Genomic DNA, 16,414 nt, shown 5'->3' on the forward strand with positions numbered 1-16,414 from the left:
TGAGATGATGGACAGAGAGAGGGAGAGAGAGTTAGTTGAGATAAAGGACAGAGAGAGGGAGAGAGAGTTAGTTGAGATGAAGGAGAGAGAGTTAGTTGAGATAAAGGACAGAGAGGAGAGAGAGTTAGTTGAGATAAAGGACCGAGAGAGGGAGAGAGAGTTAGTTGAGATGAAGGAGAGAGAGTTAGTTGAGATAAAGGACAGAGAGGAGAGAGAGTTAGTTGAGATAAAGGACCGAGAGAGGGAGAGAGAGTTAGTTGAGATGAAGGAGAGAGAGTTAGTTGAGATAAAGGAAAGAGAGAGGGAGAGAGAGTTAGTTGAGATGAAGGAGAGAGAGAGGGAGAGAGAGTTAGTTGAGATGAAGGAGAGAGAGTTTGTTGAGATGAAGGAAAGAGAGAGGGAGAGAGAGTTAGTTGAGCATTCCAAGTCAAAAAACAGAAAAGTAGCAATATGTAATTTCACTGCCATAAAGGACCTGCAACAAACAAACCTTCGACGGACAGTAATGTTGGCCACAAAAATTCCCTGGAGAGGTTCCTGCACTTGATACACAGACTGGTCAAAGTAGACTGTCCCATACGGGTTGTCATTGGCTGGGACAATGATACTAACTGTTTTGTCTCTTCCAATGTTGCCTCCATTAGTGGCACTAGTCAATTCCACTTTGATTATCTGAAAAGCACAGAACGTTTAGAGGTAAAATGGCATATGTTATATTATTGTATTATAGGCCTATATATTATTAAGCATATATTATGATACAAGCCTTTGTTTGGCAAAAAATAACAACAATGTAAGAAATTACGATTGTGTTTCTTACTTCCTCAATTTCCGGCACATCGTCTGCTAGGACCTCAACTTTCAACGTCTTCATAGTTTCTCCTGGCGCAAAGGTGACCTCTCCTGACACAGGCCGGAGGTCCCCTACTGCTGCTCTGCCGTTCACCGTGGCTCGCCACTGGACAACTACAGTCCCTATGGCCCCAGCGTTTCGCACGATGGGCAGTGTCACCTGGAATGAGTTCACCCCTGGCTCCTCTATGGTGACAGGACCAGCCTGAAATACTAGGGTTAGGGTTAGGGGTTAGCAGTCTGAAATACTAGGGTTAGGGTTAGGGGTTAGCAGTCTGAAATACTAGGGTTAGGGTTAGGGGTTAGCAGTCTGAAATACTAGGGTTAGGGGTTTGCAGTCTGAAATACTAGGGTTAGGGGTTAGGCGTCTGAAATACTAGGGTTAGGGATCAGGGTTAGGGGTTAGGGTTAGGGGTTAGCAGTCTGAAATACCAGGGTTATGGGTTAGGGTTAGGGGTTAGCAGTCTGAAATACTAGGGTTAGGGGTAAGGGTTAGGGGTTAGCAGTCTGAAATACTAGGGTTAGGGGTTAGCAGTCTGAAATACTAGGGTTAGGGGTTAGCAGTCTGAAATACTAGGGTTAGGGGTTAGCAGTCTGAAATACTAGGGTTAGGGTTAGGGGTTTGCAGTCTGAAATACTAGGGTTAGGGTTAGGGGTTTGCAGTCTGAAATACTCGGGTTAGGGGTTAGGGGTTAGCAGTCTGAAATACTAGGGTTAGGGTTAGGGGTTAGGGGTTAGCAGTCTGAAATACTAGGGTTAGGGTTAGGATTAGGGGTTTACAGTCTGAAATACTAGGGTTAGGGGTAAGGGTTAGGGGTTAGCAGTCTGAAATACTAGGGTTAGGGGTTAGCAGTCTGAAATACTAGGGTTAGGGGTTAGCAGTCTGAAATACTAGGGTTAGGGGTTAGCAGTCTGAAATACTAGGGTTAGGGTTAGGGGTTTGCAGTCTGAAATACTAGGGTTAGGGTTAGGGGTTTGCAGTCTGAAATACTAGGGTTAGGGGTTAGGGGTTAGCAGTCTGAAATACTAGGGTTAGGATTAGGGGTTAGGGGTTAGCAGTCTGAAATACTATGTTTAGGGTTAGGATTAGGGGTTTACAGTCTGAAATACTAGGGTTAGGGTTAGGATTAGGGGTTTACAGTCTGAAATACTAGGGTTAGGGGTTTACAGTCTGAAATACTAAGGTTAGGGGTTAGGGTTAGGTGTTTGCAATCTGAAATACTAGGGTTAGGGTTAGGATTAGGGGTTTGCAGTCTGAAATACTAGGGTTAGGGAATAGCAGTCTGAAATACTAGGGTTAGGGTTAGGATTAGGGGTTTGCAGTCTGAAATACTAGGGTTAGGGAATAGCAGTCTGAAATACTAGGATTAGGGGTTAGCAGTCTGAAATACTAGGGTTAGGGGTTTGCAGTCTGGAATACTAGGGTTAGGATAGCAGTCTGAAATACTAGGGTTAGGGGTTTGCAGTCTGAAATACTAGGGTTAGGGGTTTGCAGTCTGAAATACTAGGGTTAGGTATTTGCAGTCTGAAATACTAGGGTTAGGGGTTTGCAGTCTGAAATACTCAGGTTAGGGGTTAGCAGTCTGAAATACTAGGGTTAGGGGTTAGCAGTCTGAAATACTAGGGTTAGTGGTTCGGGTTAGGGGTTAGCAGTCTGAAATACTAGGGTTAGAGGTTAGGGTTAGGGGTTTGCAGTCTGAAATACTAGGGTTAGGGTTAGGGGTTAGGGGTTAGCAGTCTGAAATACTAGGGTTAGGGGTTAGGGGTTAGGAGTCTGAAATACTAGGGTTAGGGGTTAGGGGTTAGGAGTCTGAAATACTAGGGAACACAAACAGTACTTTGAGGTCTAATGGTTCATTTACTAATAAACTAACAATGCAGGATTTTTCATTGGGCTCTTTTAGACAAAAATACAATAGATTATTGGCTAATGTAGTCAGTCATTGTGCATGTACTGTAATCTGATTTGAATGACCATCTGTACATTCTAGAACTATATTGACCAGTACACATGCACGTACGTGAGGGCATGTCTGTGTGGGAGAGGAGAGAGACGTGAGCTAACCAAAGGCCCCAAAGGGGTCGTCGGAGGGCAGGATGGTGATGATGGTGCGGGTGAGCACCCCCAGTTTAGCACCCCCTGTGGTGACGTTGAGCAACTCGATGCGGAAGGTCTCCTCCAGCTCAGGAATCACATCATCAATGATGTAGATGGGAACTGGCTTACTGGTCTCCCCCTCTAGAAGAACCACGTCAGAGGACGCTATGCTGTAGTCGTCACCTGGGTTGACACACACATTGTTAGACACACACTATTTATTACATACACTTTGCATGCGCACACTTGTATACACAGTCCCTGCTATACAGTTTATATGAGACACTATTGATACTATTGAGATGATGTAGACCACACTGACCAACTCTGGCAGTCATAGGTACAGCCCTGAACTTCACAGACACGTCAGCAAAAATTCCCCCAATGCGTGTGACATTGATAATGGGTCCAACATAGTCCTCGGCCACGTTGACAGCAGGGGCGGACAGCTGCAGAAACCCAAAGGCGTCATCACTGGCCTCTACTATGACCTGGGCCACGATCTCTGCCTTCGGACCAAGACGAGGAGAATGGACAACTAGGAAAGAGAAGAAACTGTATGGTTTGACAAAAAAACAATATCGCTAGTCCAGCTGTAGACACTACATGACCAAAAGTATGTGGACACCTGCTCTTCAAACATCTCATTCCAAAATCATGGACATGAATATATAGTTGGTCCCCCCTTTGCTGCTTTAACAGCCTCCACTCTTCTGGGAAGGCTTTCCACTAGATATTGTAACATTGCTGCGAGGACTTGCTTCCATTCAGCCACAAGATCATTAGTGAGGTCGGGCACTGATGTTGGGCAATTAGGCCTGGCTCCCAGTCGGCGTTCCAATTCATCCCAAAGGTTTTCGATTGGGTCACTACTTTGGTCACTACTCTGTGCAGGCCAGTCAAGTTCTTCCACACCGATCTCGACAAACCATTTCTGCATGGACCTCGCTTTGTGCATGGGGGCAATGTCATGCTGAAATAAAAGTAAATGGCCTTCCCCAAACTGTTGCCACAAAGTTGGAAGCACAGAAAAGTCTAGAATGTTATTGTATGCTGTAGCGTTAAGATTTCCCTTCACTGGAACTAAGGGGCCTAGCCCGAACCATGAACAAGCCCCAGACAATTATTCCTCCTCTATCAAACTTTACAGCTGGCACTATGCATTGGGGCAGGTAGCATTCTCCTGGCATCTGCTAAACCCAGATTTCTATGTCGAACTGCCAGATGGTGAAGAGTGATTCCTCCCTCCAGATAACGCGTTTCCACTGCTCCAGAGTCCAATGGCGGCAAGCTTTTTTTAAATGTAGTTTTAAACAATAAAAAATGTAACCTTTATTTAACTAGGCAAATCAGTTAAGAACACATTATTATTTACAATGACGGCAAGCTTTAGAACACTCCAGCCGATGCTTGGCATTGCGCATGGAGAACCCGGCTGCGGAAACCCAATTTCATGAAGCTCCCGATGAACAGGTATTGTGCTGACGTTGCTACCAGAGGCAGTTCGGAACTCGGTAGGGAGTGTTGCAACCGAGGACAGATGAGTTTTACACGCTTCAGCACTCGGCAGTCCCGTTCTGTGAGCTTGTGTGGTCTACCACTTTATGGTTGAGCCGTTGTTGCTCCTAGACGTTTCCACTTCACAAAATCAGCACTTACAGTTGACTGGGGCAGCTGTAGCAGGACAGAAATTTGACGAACTGACTTGTTGGAAAGGTGGCATTCTATGACCGTGCCATGTTGAAAGTCAATAAGCTCTTCAGTAAGGCCATTATCCTGCCAATGTATGTCTATGGAGATTGCATGGCTGTGTGCACGATTTTATATACCTGTCAGCAATGGGTGTGGCTGAAATAGCCAAATTCACTCATTTGAAGGGGTGTCCACATACTTTAGAATATATAGTGAACAGTTGAAGTCGGAAGTTTACATACACCTTAGCCAAATACATTTAAACTCAGTTTTTCACAATTCCTGACATTTAATCAGAGTAAAAAGTCCTTGTCTTAGGTCAGTTAGGATCACCACTTTATTTTAAGAATGTGAAATGTAAGAATAATAGTAGAGTGAGTTATTTAAACTTTTCTTTCTTTCATGTAACTGAGTCAGGTTTGTAGGCCTCCTTGCTCACACATGCTTTTTCAGTTCTGCCCACAAATTTTCTATGGGATTGAGGTCAGGGCTTTGTGATGGCCACTCCAATACCTTGACTTTGTTGTCCTGAAGCCATTTTGCCACATCTTTGGAAGTATGCTTGGGGTCATTGTCCATTTGGAAGACCCATTTGCGACCAAGCTTTAACTTCCTGACTGATGTCTTGAGATGTTGTTTCAATATATCCACATAATTTCCCTCCCTCATGATGCCATCTATTTTGTGAAGTGCACCAGTCCATCCTGCAGCAAAGCACCCCCACAACATGATGCTGCCACCTCCGTGCTTCACGGTTAGGATGGTGTTCTTCGGCTTGCAAGCTTCCCCCTTTTTCCTCCACACATAAAAATTGCCATTATGGCCAAACAGTTATATTTTTGTTTCATCAAACCCAAGGACATTTCTCCAAAAAGTATGATCTTTGTCCCCATGTGCAGAGGTCTTGGCTGATTTCTTTTGATTTTTCCCTAATGTCAAGCAAAGAGGCACTGCGTTTGAAGGTAGGCCTTGAAATACATTCACAGGTACACCTCCAATTGACTCAAATTATGTTAATTAGGGAATCAGAAGCTTCTAAAGCCATGACATCATTTTCTGGAATGTTCCAAGCTGTTTAAAGGCTCAGTCAACTTAGTGTATGTAAACTTCCGACCCACTGGAATTGTGATAATCTGTATGTAAACAATTGTTGGAAAAATTACTTGTGTCATGCACAAAGTAGATGTCCTAACCGACTTGCCAAAACTGTAGTTTGTTAACATGAAATTTGTGGAGTGGTTGAAAAACGAGTTTTAAGGACTCCAACCTAAGTGTATGTAAATTTCTGACTTCAACTGTATGTATATATAGTGTTTAAATATAGTGAAAGTAGTATATAAGCTGGGTATAAGTAAGCTGTGTATATAACAAAGTATTGAGATAAACTTTTGTTATTGACCAAATACTTATTTTCCACCATAATTTGCAAATAAATTCATTAAAAATCCTACAATGTGATTTAGGGGTTTGTGTGTATGTATGTATATATAGAGTACATATATATAGTGGATGTCTGTATATATAGTTTATGTACACTATCGTTCAAAAGTTTGGAGTCACTTAGAAATGTCCCCGTTTTTGAAAGAAAAGCAAAAATTTTGCCCATTAAATTAACATCAAATTGATCAGAAATACAGTGTAGACATTGTTTATGTAGTAAATGACCATTGTAGCTGGAAACTGCAGATTTTTGGGGGAATATCTACATAGGTGTACAGAGGCTAGCATCTCGGAGTCGCCTCTTCACTGTTGACGTTGAGACTGGTGTTTTGCTGGTACTATTTAATGAATCTGCCAGTTGAGGACTTGTGAGGCATCTGTTTCTCAAACTAGACACTCTAATGTACTTGTCCTCTTGCTCAGTTGTGCACCAGGGCCTCCCACTCCACTTTCTATTCTGGTTAGGGCCAGTTTAAGATGTTATGTGAAGGGAGTCGTACACAGCGTTGTACGAGATCTTCAGTTTCTTGCCAATTTCTCACATGGAATAGCCTTCATTTCTCAGAACAAGAATAGACTGACAAGTTTCAGAAGAAAGGTCTTTGTTTCTGGCCATTTTGAGCCTGTTATCGAACCCACAAATGCTGATACTCCAGACACTCAACAAGTCTAAAGAAGGCCAGTTTTATTGCTTCTTTAATCAGAACAACAGTTTTCAGCTGTGCTAACATAATTGCAAAAGGGTTTTCTAATGATCAGTTAGCCTTTTAAAATGATAAACTTGGATTAGCTAACACAACGTGCCATTGGAACACAGGAGTGATGGTTGCTGATAATGGGCCTCTGTACGCCTATGTAGATATTCCATAAAAAATCAGCCGTTTCCAGCTACAATAGTCATTTACAACATTAGCAACGTCTACACTGTATTTCTGATACATTTGATGTTATTTTAATGGACAAAAAATGTTTGTTTTTTTCAAAAACAAGGACATTTCTAAATGACCCCAAACTTTGGAACGATTATACGAGTTTATATAGTGTATGTATATATAGTGTTTGTATATGTATATACAGTATATATATATATATATTAGTTTTTGTATATGTAGTGTACATATATATATATTGTATGTTGACCATGTATAATCCTGGATATTCATAGTTGCGATGTGAACATGTTGCAGTGATTTACTTAATCTCTCATGCTGTCCTCCTCCTATGAGATTGACACTGATCAGCTCCATGAATACAGACTCATCCCTCTCCGGCTCGTCATCATCCAGCACTCGAAGGGTTACTTTAACCTCACTCTGATTGGCTGCGAACCCCACCGACTCCAGGAGGGGGACAAAGTCCTTCCCCTCGTTGGCCCGGCCCACCCCCGGGGTCATGAAGGGGGCGGCGTCAGCCTCACTCAGGGTCCCATACGTAACGCGCACCCTTCCCATCAGCCCCCTCTGCCTGTAGATGGTGAGGGTGACCAGGGTGTGGCCCTCAGGCAGGCGGACCGGCCTGCTGCTCTCAGAGAACACAAACACTCCATAGGGGTCGTCACTGGCCAGCACGGTCACAGTGGCCTCAGTCCTCAAACCCAGACGCCCATGGGAGACGTTGACTAGGGACACACCGAATCTCTTGTCCAGCTCCGGCATCTCGTCCTGGGCCACGTGGAGCTCAATCTCCCCCCTGGTCTGGCCCACTTGGAAGGTGATGTTCCCGGCCCTGCTGATGAGGTCTTCCTCAGAGCTGACATCAGCCTCCCAGAATACAGTTACTTTGGACAAGGCACCGAACAACCGCATCACCTGAGATGGTTAGAGAGGGGGCCCAGAGAGAGAGAGTAGAGTAAACGCAAACACACTGAAACACAGAGACACACACAGAGACACACACACACACACACACACACACACACTGAAACACAGAGATACACACAGAGACACACACACACACACACACACACACACACACACATTGAAACACAGAGATACACACACACACACACACACACTGAAACACAGAGATACACACACTGAAACACAGAGATACACACAGAGACACACACACTGAAACACAGAGATACACACAGAGATACACACACTGAAACACAGAGATACACACAGAGATACACACACTGAAACACAGAGACACACACAGAGATACACACAAACACACACTGACCTGCAGCAGCACAGTGCTGCGTCCCTCCTCAGGCTCGGTGCCATTGACAGACAGAGAGTCCAAGCTGAACTGAAACACTCCGTGTGCGTCGTCAGAGGCAGCGATGGTCACAGTGATATGGGAGGCGACTCCCAAGCTGGCTAGAAAGACATACAGGTGTTTAACTATCGGGACAGCCAGGGGAGTAGCACACACTGTAAACCCTGTCATTATTTCCATAACCAAAAATCAATGACTGCTTCCTATTGTGCCACATTGTGTAGAACTGAATTCCAATCGAATCCTATTGATCCTCTTGAAATGCTAGTCCTGAACCCTGCAGTGCATTGTGGGTTTTTAATAAGGGAGAGGGTGAAGCCCTACAGAGAAACAATGATCCCTGGGACCTGGGACATTTTCTGTTCACCACTTACCACTGCTGCCCTCATCTCAATGCCTATTTGCTTTTCCCACATCCCTCTCCCCGGTCACAGATCACTGGAACCATTGACATATTAATCCCACACACACACACGAAGGCACGCAAGCACACACACACACACGAAGGCACGCAAGCACACGCACACACACACGAAGGCACGCAAGCACACACACACACGAAGGCACGCAAGCACACACACACACGCATACAAAGGCACACACTGAGGCGTGAGCACGCAAAGACAAGCGCATGCATGCAAACACACACACACAGAGCCTGGCCTTATCAGAATAGGGTAAGAACTACAGAGGACGTAACACCTCTCCCAACAATATATACATATGCTTAGGAGGAGAGGGACAGTCTAAAAGGATGGGAGGTATTTGGGGGGAGGTGTAGGGGAGGTGGTCTTACCACGGTGGTGAGAGGATAAGAGGAAGAAGTCAGTGTCACTTTTTCCACTGCCACTGCCAAGGAACTGACCCACTTTAGGAGCACACCAGAGTAGTGGGGATCATTGGGGAGTACAGCACACAGGAGCACACCAGAGTAGTGGGGATCATTGGGGAGTACAGCACACAGGAGCACACCAGAGTAGTGGGGATCATTGGGGAGTACAGCACACAGGAGCACACGGAAACACACGGGAGCACACAAAGTTGCAGAACACAGGCAAAGGATCAGTTAGAGCAGGATTTCAGGGGTGGGACACACTGACAGATATGATTACAGGATAGGAAGGTGGACTATTTACAATGATCAGAAACAAGAGAAGAGGTGGTAAGAAGATCATCACCAATTGGACAATCAATCAATCAATCAATCAATCAATCAATGGTATCTGTTTTACCTCCTCCGTCAGGGTTGTAGAGCTCCACTCTGAACACCTTGTCCAACTCAGGGACGGGGTTGTCTATGACGATCACACTGATGTACTTGAAGCGTTCTCCTGGCAAGAAATCTAGCATGCCGTCTGAGTCCTGTATGGGCCATGGAACAAGTGAAGGCAGAGTAGGTAGGGAACAAGGGGTTAGCTTGGGGAGTTAGCACAAGCTCACTATCAAACAGCCATCGGTTCACTAACAGGAGTTAGTGACAACCAATCAAACAGCCATCAAAAGAGTTAGTCTAGTGACTCAAACATTATGTAGGGTATGCCTTATTATTCTCTTAATCTTTTCAAAATAAAAGCGCAGCAGATAGCCAAGTATAAGGATCGAATAGGACGTTCTTACGGGTAAAATCATATCTAAACACACATTCCTAAATCATAAATCATGCATCATTCTTCTATTAGGATATTTTTTTTTTAAAATGGTCAAGTGACCATCCATCCCTGTGTCTGTCTGAGATGCTGATCTACAGTACAAGGATGGCAGGAAATGACCTCATAGTCCTCGGGGCTGGCGGCGGTAAACGGTGAGGTCCTGTAGCCGACCATGACTCTTCCCAGGAGGCCTTGGGCCCTGGCCACCAGCAGGCGAACCTTGCCATCGTCCTCGTTGACCGTGACGTGGGCAGGCTCTGTTGCCGGGGGGATTATGCCCTCAGCCGGCAAGCTCGGCTGGAACTGGAGCAGACCTGGGAGAGAGGGAGACCAGTACTCACAACAGCTGCTCATCTAGCTTCATAGAACAATAAGCCTGGTCAGAGATGATCAGCGAGGGGATACATGACATATTACTGATACATTCATAACATGGGAACATCCATAACTATGAGTGATCTAACTGTGTCTGTGACAAATGAATATCAACAGTTGATGATTGACTCGCACCAACAGCAATTTGATACAGTGTTTTTACATTATGCCACAAACTGAACCTATTTCCAACAGATTATAAGCAAATCGTCTTGTGTTTGTCAACTATGTGTTTTTACAGATATCTGCAGTTCTTGATTCATGTACTTTGGATGAGAATTGGCATTAGGCAGTTTGATGTGAAAATCAGTTTGAGGTTCTACTGGGGTGGCACAGGGGTGTGTGTTTGTGTGTCTCTCCCTGCACCATAGGGATGGTCGCTGGCCATGACGGTGACCCTGGTAGCTGAGTTGTCAGGGTTGATGCTGGATCCACTGGTGGGGGTGGAGCCTGGCTTCCCATCGCCTGACTCTGCTGACACCAGAGTGACCTGGAAGGACTCTGCGAACTCAGGGGTGTCATCATTCAACACCAGCAGGTTCAGGACCTGGGAGTCGCAGAGAGATGATGTCATAACACATGAGAGATAGTCAAGATTTCAATCTAAAATGAACTGCGTAGATATGTGTAGATATTCATAATGTATTTGTTTGCAGGCTTTAGTGTCTGTAGTGGATTTGTAGCTAAGCCTAATCATTAGCAAGCACCGTTGACCAGAACAACATATTCCTCTCAGCCACTAGGTGGGGCTAGAAGTTAACAACACTACTGAGTGGATGAAAATAGTTTTCTGGGATGAAATATGGTCAGAAATGTAGATGAATGGTAAAACATTTCTCCTGACTTGTTTGTCTGACCTTTCAGTGTGTTTGTGTGCATGCACGTGCATGTGTGAGTGTGTGTATGCATGTGTGTGAGTGTATGTACAGTGTGTGTGAGTGTATGTACAGTGTGTGTGTGTGTGTGTGTGTGTGTGTGTGTGTGTGTGTGTGTGTGTGTGTGTGTGTGTGTGAGAGAGAGACTCTGGTTGTTCCTCCACACCTCAGAGCGCTGACCGGGAAGGAAGAGCACCGAGCCGCTGGCCTTGGTAAAGTCCTGGTGGGCCGGAGCCTGGCTGTCTGAGTGAAGCTGAGTGACCGTGTAGTTCACATAGACGTGGTCCAGAACCCCACGCGTCCGCTCAATAACACAGGAGATGGTGGAGCCTTCCTCTGTCGTCTGGCCATAGAGGAAGGACAGAGAGGACAGGCACAGAGCCGGGTTGTTAATGATGCTCCCTAAACCAACCCGACATTGTGACATTTTAAACCATATTGTCACATCACACATCAAAATTGTAAACAAACTTTCATTTGATGACAAACTCTGACAAGATATCACAAACTTGTTATCAATTCAAGACTGACACGACTCATTCCAAAAATGTACCTTTGCTCTTTCATGGACAGCCCTCCTCTAATTCCTGCAGAGTCATGATGTGATTTGCAAAGAGACACCCGATAGCCACACATGCCTCTGAGTCCCTTTGTCCCCATGCAGAATTAGAGGGACCCTTGTTCTGATGGAATGCCAGCCCCTGGTCTACCACCTGTTCTGCTACTGGGACTCTACTTCCATGGGAATGCCTGGTCTATCACCTTTTGCTCTACCTGAGAGGAGCCATCAGAGATGCCATGTGTCCCGTCTCTCTAAAGGGCTGAGCGCACACTTCCTCCACCCAGGCGTGAACACTGGTTAAATATGCACGAGGACACACAAACCACTGGCTTCAATTACATGTCTTTCTAGGTAACCAAATATCCATATTCTCAGGGTACATGGCTCAAAGCTAGTCAGAGAATGTGACAATAATGTGCTGTTCTCCAGTGTGCTGTTTTTCTTACATCATTTTGCTGATGTGTCAGTCAGGTTCAGAGCTGTACGAATGACTGCCTTAGTTGGCAAGTGGGGTCTACATTTCATCTCGATAGTGTCAATAGTGTCTCATTTATACTGTAAAGCAGGTAAGATACTGTATGTGTGCGTGTGTGTATGTACCAGGGGTTGTGTTAATGCAGGATTCTGCGCTTTTCATGCAGAAAAGGAAAGATAAAAAGCAAAATAAATATATTGCTGCGTAAAAAAAAAAAAAGCAGATCTAAAAAAATATATATTGTAAATTCTGCTCGGCTTCAATCAGGGTTCAAACAAAATCATGACTATAAAAGGACAAATTTTGTGCTTCAGTTGCACTTCACCATCAGGATGAAATATCTTTGCTCTCCTCATTGGATCACCAGACAGCGCTCTGACTGATGTGTAGGCTACTTTTCTCTGGTACTTTCATCTGGTATAGTTTTTCCTCTGGTAGCAGGTTAAAATGCAAGATTAACTTCAAGCAAAACATCAGGAAATGTAGCTGGCTACATTCTTTCTATGATAAATATTAGAAATGTGATGGCCATGCATAGTTTTTGCGAAAAAATACCTTAATTTTTCATTGTAAGTTAATGTACTTGTGAGCTAATGTAAGTTAATGCATGGGTGGCTGCCAGCCAAATAGCATTATACTTTCTGCCGAATGTGTTGCACTAATGTATTTTGTGTGAAGAAAAACTAGTTGCTCGCCCCTGATCACTCTATTGAAGAAAAAAACACTGTTGACTTTCAGTATAAGACCCAGGTGAAATGGTTCAAAACAAAGATTTTTTATGTTCTGCGTTTTGAAAATGCAGATTTCTGAAAGCTAATGCGACCCGTGTGTGTGTGTGTGTGTCTTACGTCTGGTATGCAGGTGCCGGTGAAGCCAAAGAAGCCGTTGGCGTTGTCACTCTTCATCACCCGTAGGGTGGCGGTGGGGCGGGGGAGGGGGAGGCGCGCCCCCCCGTGGGCCGCCACCAGCTGCAAGTAGAACACCTCCTCCCCCTCCTCCTCCTTGTCGTCCCGCACCTTCACCACAAAGGCCTTCTGCCTCTCGTTCTGCCTGTACTGCAGGTAGCCAGAGATGTTCCTCAGGTCCGTCTTGGCGGGCTGCGCGTGGAGCTCGTGGATCTCTGAGCGGTTCAGTCTGCTGTGGTAGAGACGCAGATCCTGCAGGAGGCCCGTGTAACGCTCCTCTCCGTAGGGGTCCGAGCCGATCCGCACAGGAGCTAAACCTGCAACACACACATGAGGTAGAAGAATACACTCAGAAAAACATCAAGCAGTAGGTGTCAAAAAAAATGCTTTTTGTATTCAGAGAAGCTGACAAGCATGTATTGTACAGTGTATCCATTCCAGAATGATGAATTAATGCTACAGTGCCCCCACCTCACCACACACACACACACACACACACACACAGACCACCAGTGAGCATTGCAACAGCAAAAAAAATACAAATAGAGGAAGCTCTCCACGGTGACCACGGACAAAGCCCTCAGAGAAAGCTCTCAGAAAAAACAGTAGAACACTGTTTGGATTGACAGTATGGGACATGTCTGTTGTTTACATGTATATCCATTTGATTGAAGGGGGGGGGGGGGCTACAGAAAGCACATTGTCTTCAGTTATTGGGGGAGAACGAAAACTGCAGCCTGCTTTCATCTGCCTGTAACAATGTCCAATGTAACAATGGTGGCTAAGTGCTCGCTCAAGCATTGCTGAGTCTCTGTAAGTCCAAACAATAGGAGAGGAGGAATGGGAAAGGAGGAATGGGAGAGGAGGAATGGGAGAGTTGTAATGGGAGAGGAGGAATGGGAGAGGAGGAATAGGAGTGGAGGAATGGGAGTGGTGGAATGGGAGCGGAGGAATGGGAGAGGAGGAATGGGAGAGTAGGAATGGGAGAGGAGGAATGGGAGAGGAGGAATGCATAGTGGGGTTTTAACTAGAGCTTCCCTGACCAGACGTGGGCCAAGAGAGTGAGGAGACGAGCAGGGTCCCACAGCGCTCACTCACAGACCACCAGTGACGTCAGATTGATGAAGACATTGACATCAAAGGAGACATTTGTACAGTATGGTGAGGTCTCTGTCTGCTGAGAGTGAAGAAGCTCAGTGGAGAAGCTTCATGAAGGTTACTGTTGTCAGGGGTCTAGGTTTGGCCTATACAATAACACAACTATAACAATCCTTTCAAACTTTTCATTTTGGACATCTTTAATTAACAGCTATACCTTTATTATCGTTAACTCAAATAATTGAACTATGCAGAATCAGATACATAACATGCCCTTTACAGGACTGAGGTGGTTGTCATAGCTACAGGAAGAGGATTGAACTCTAGCTAGTGGAGTAGAAGCCCTGTACAGTTTGTAACTCCTACAGTAAACAAGACACTCCCATAAGGTCTTAATAAGTATTAGGACTCCTGTCTTTAAGAGATAATTACATTCTTGGGACTCACCGTCAGTGATGGCCTCTCCTTTTAGACTCTTGACCCCTCCGGGCATGAGGTACCCATCCAGGAAGAACTCAATCATCCCATCACCCGCCGTGATCACCACATGGAGCCACACGTTGTCCTCCACAAACCTCTCTGCCGTGGTCCGGGTCACCTGGGTGTAGTTGGCCCCCAGGGCTGTGTAGTACAGCATCACGCTCACATGAGACTCATTAGTCTGGACCTTCACCCCATAGTACAAAGTCCTGTTACTGTTACCCTTAGACACGATGAAGCCGTTGGTGTCCAGCCTGGGAATCAGCCAGACCGAGAAGGTGAAGTTAGCCAGGTTGCCAGGCCCGTCCTCTGGGCTGATGGTGCCGTAGGCCCCCTGGCGGCCCGAGAAGAGCCAGGCATCGGTGCCTGAGTGGTGCCTCCTGGAGTGGGGCCTGAGCTCCACCTCCTTGGGGAAGAAGGCGCTGAGAAGGAGGTCCTGCATAGGAGGGAGGCCGAGAGGGAAACGGTCGGATACGATCTCCCAGGCAACCCGCACATCCCCGAAGGTGCCCTGCTGCCGCAGTATGTTGAAGGAAGTGACATCAGACATGTCCAGTTCTGACAGGACGTCCTCAGCCACTTCCTGGTCCAGGTTGTCATCAGCTATGGCGAACACTCCAAAGGGGTCATCGTTGAAGGGTATCAGGACGGATGCGTTGAGGGATGTAGTAGCCAATCGGCCGCCCTCGCCAGGGTAACCACCTATGAAATATCACCGGAAAGGAAATGGTTAATGCTTTAATGTCAACAATATGTGTAATGTGACACAGAGTAATTCAGGACTAACCCATGCCATCCCATTTCAACTGAGAGAATATGGGTAACAATCTCAGATATTGATGTTCCAGTCAAGAAGATACTTCAGCTTTGTTTCCACATACCTCACCTGGAGCATACCTGCCTCATGCCTCACCACCCCTACCTGAGATGTTGATGAGCCTGAGGACATAGAACTCGTTGAACTCCGGGAGCTGGTCTGAGATGGCCTGCAGGACGATGGGCTTGGTCTCCTCTCCCGTGGTGAAGGTGATGGAGCCAGAGGTGTTGATGAACTCATGACCAGGCTCCAGGGCTGTGTCATTGGCATAAAGGCGCCAGAACACCGTCACGTTGCCAAAGTGTCCCCTGGCCCTGATAACACTAGGAGATGACAGGACTGCATGAGGGACTGAGAGAGAAGAGTGCCACAGACACTACGGCCCCCAAGGACCCAAACTGACACAGTCCCGGATTCAATTATTACAGCAGTTGCTAGGATCATCAACTCAAGAAGTTTGGTTAGATCTAGTTCTGAGAGATTAACAGAAATGTCAAATTTGTAGTTTTTTTAAACAACTAATTGACTGACATCGGTTCAATTATTTGAATTCCATTTCATTTTGTTTCTCTAGAGACAAATCAGATCAAGCCCAAACTGTGCGATCTAGTGGGAGTTGTAGTTTCCAACAGGCTAAAATATTAGACATAGTTTAGCACAGAAAATGCGGTAATTAACTACAATGACCATAATCCACTGCGCGCCTACTGTCCGGTCTGTGTGGGGCGTGCAGACACAGAGAGGAAGATGCAGAGAATGTGTGATTGAGAGGGATAGAGAGCAGTTGCTTCGTGATGTATCTCTATCTGAAAATACATAATCTAAGTAATTGATAGTTGGTATTCAGCAGTCATAAAAGTATGCCTTATTTAC

General features: G+C 45.6%; 1 protein-coding gene across 1 annotated transcript in view; it reads right to left on the reverse strand.

The window, feature by feature from the left end:
• Positions 1 to 16,414, reverse strand: part of LOC139411912 (adhesion G-protein coupled receptor V1-like) — a 213,606-nt gene that overhangs the window by 168,870 nt on the left and 28,322 nt on the right. The window contains exons 18-31 of the mRNA XM_071158667.1: positions 15,647 to 15,864; positions 14,692 to 15,426; positions 13,090 to 13,463; positions 11,371 to 11,547; positions 10,696 to 10,876; positions 10,075 to 10,268; positions 9,538 to 9,667; positions 9,102 to 9,173; positions 8,267 to 8,406; positions 7,278 to 7,890; positions 3,273 to 3,488; positions 2,918 to 3,133; positions 821 to 1,065; positions 491 to 672 (exon numbers count right to left, since the gene is read on the reverse strand). Coding sequence (XP_071014768.1) covers positions 491 to 672; positions 821 to 1,065; positions 2,918 to 3,133; positions 3,273 to 3,488; positions 7,278 to 7,890; positions 8,267 to 8,406; positions 9,102 to 9,173; positions 9,538 to 9,667; positions 10,075 to 10,268; positions 10,696 to 10,876; positions 11,371 to 11,547; positions 13,090 to 13,463; positions 14,692 to 15,426; positions 15,647 to 15,864 — 3,693 coding nt within the window. The remainder of the gene's footprint in view (positions 1 to 490; positions 673 to 820; positions 1,066 to 2,917; positions 3,134 to 3,272; positions 3,489 to 7,277; positions 7,891 to 8,266; positions 8,407 to 9,101; positions 9,174 to 9,537; positions 9,668 to 10,074; positions 10,269 to 10,695; positions 10,877 to 11,370; positions 11,548 to 13,089; positions 13,464 to 14,691; positions 15,427 to 15,646; positions 15,865 to 16,414) is intronic.

The sequence above is a fragment of the Oncorhynchus clarkii genome, chromosome 6, assembly GCF_045791955.1.
Source record: "Oncorhynchus clarkii lewisi isolate Uvic-CL-2024 chromosome 6, UVic_Ocla_1.0, whole genome shotgun sequence".
In the NCBI taxonomy this organism is placed as follows: Eukaryota; Metazoa; Chordata; class Actinopteri; order Salmoniformes; family Salmonidae; genus Oncorhynchus; species Oncorhynchus clarkii.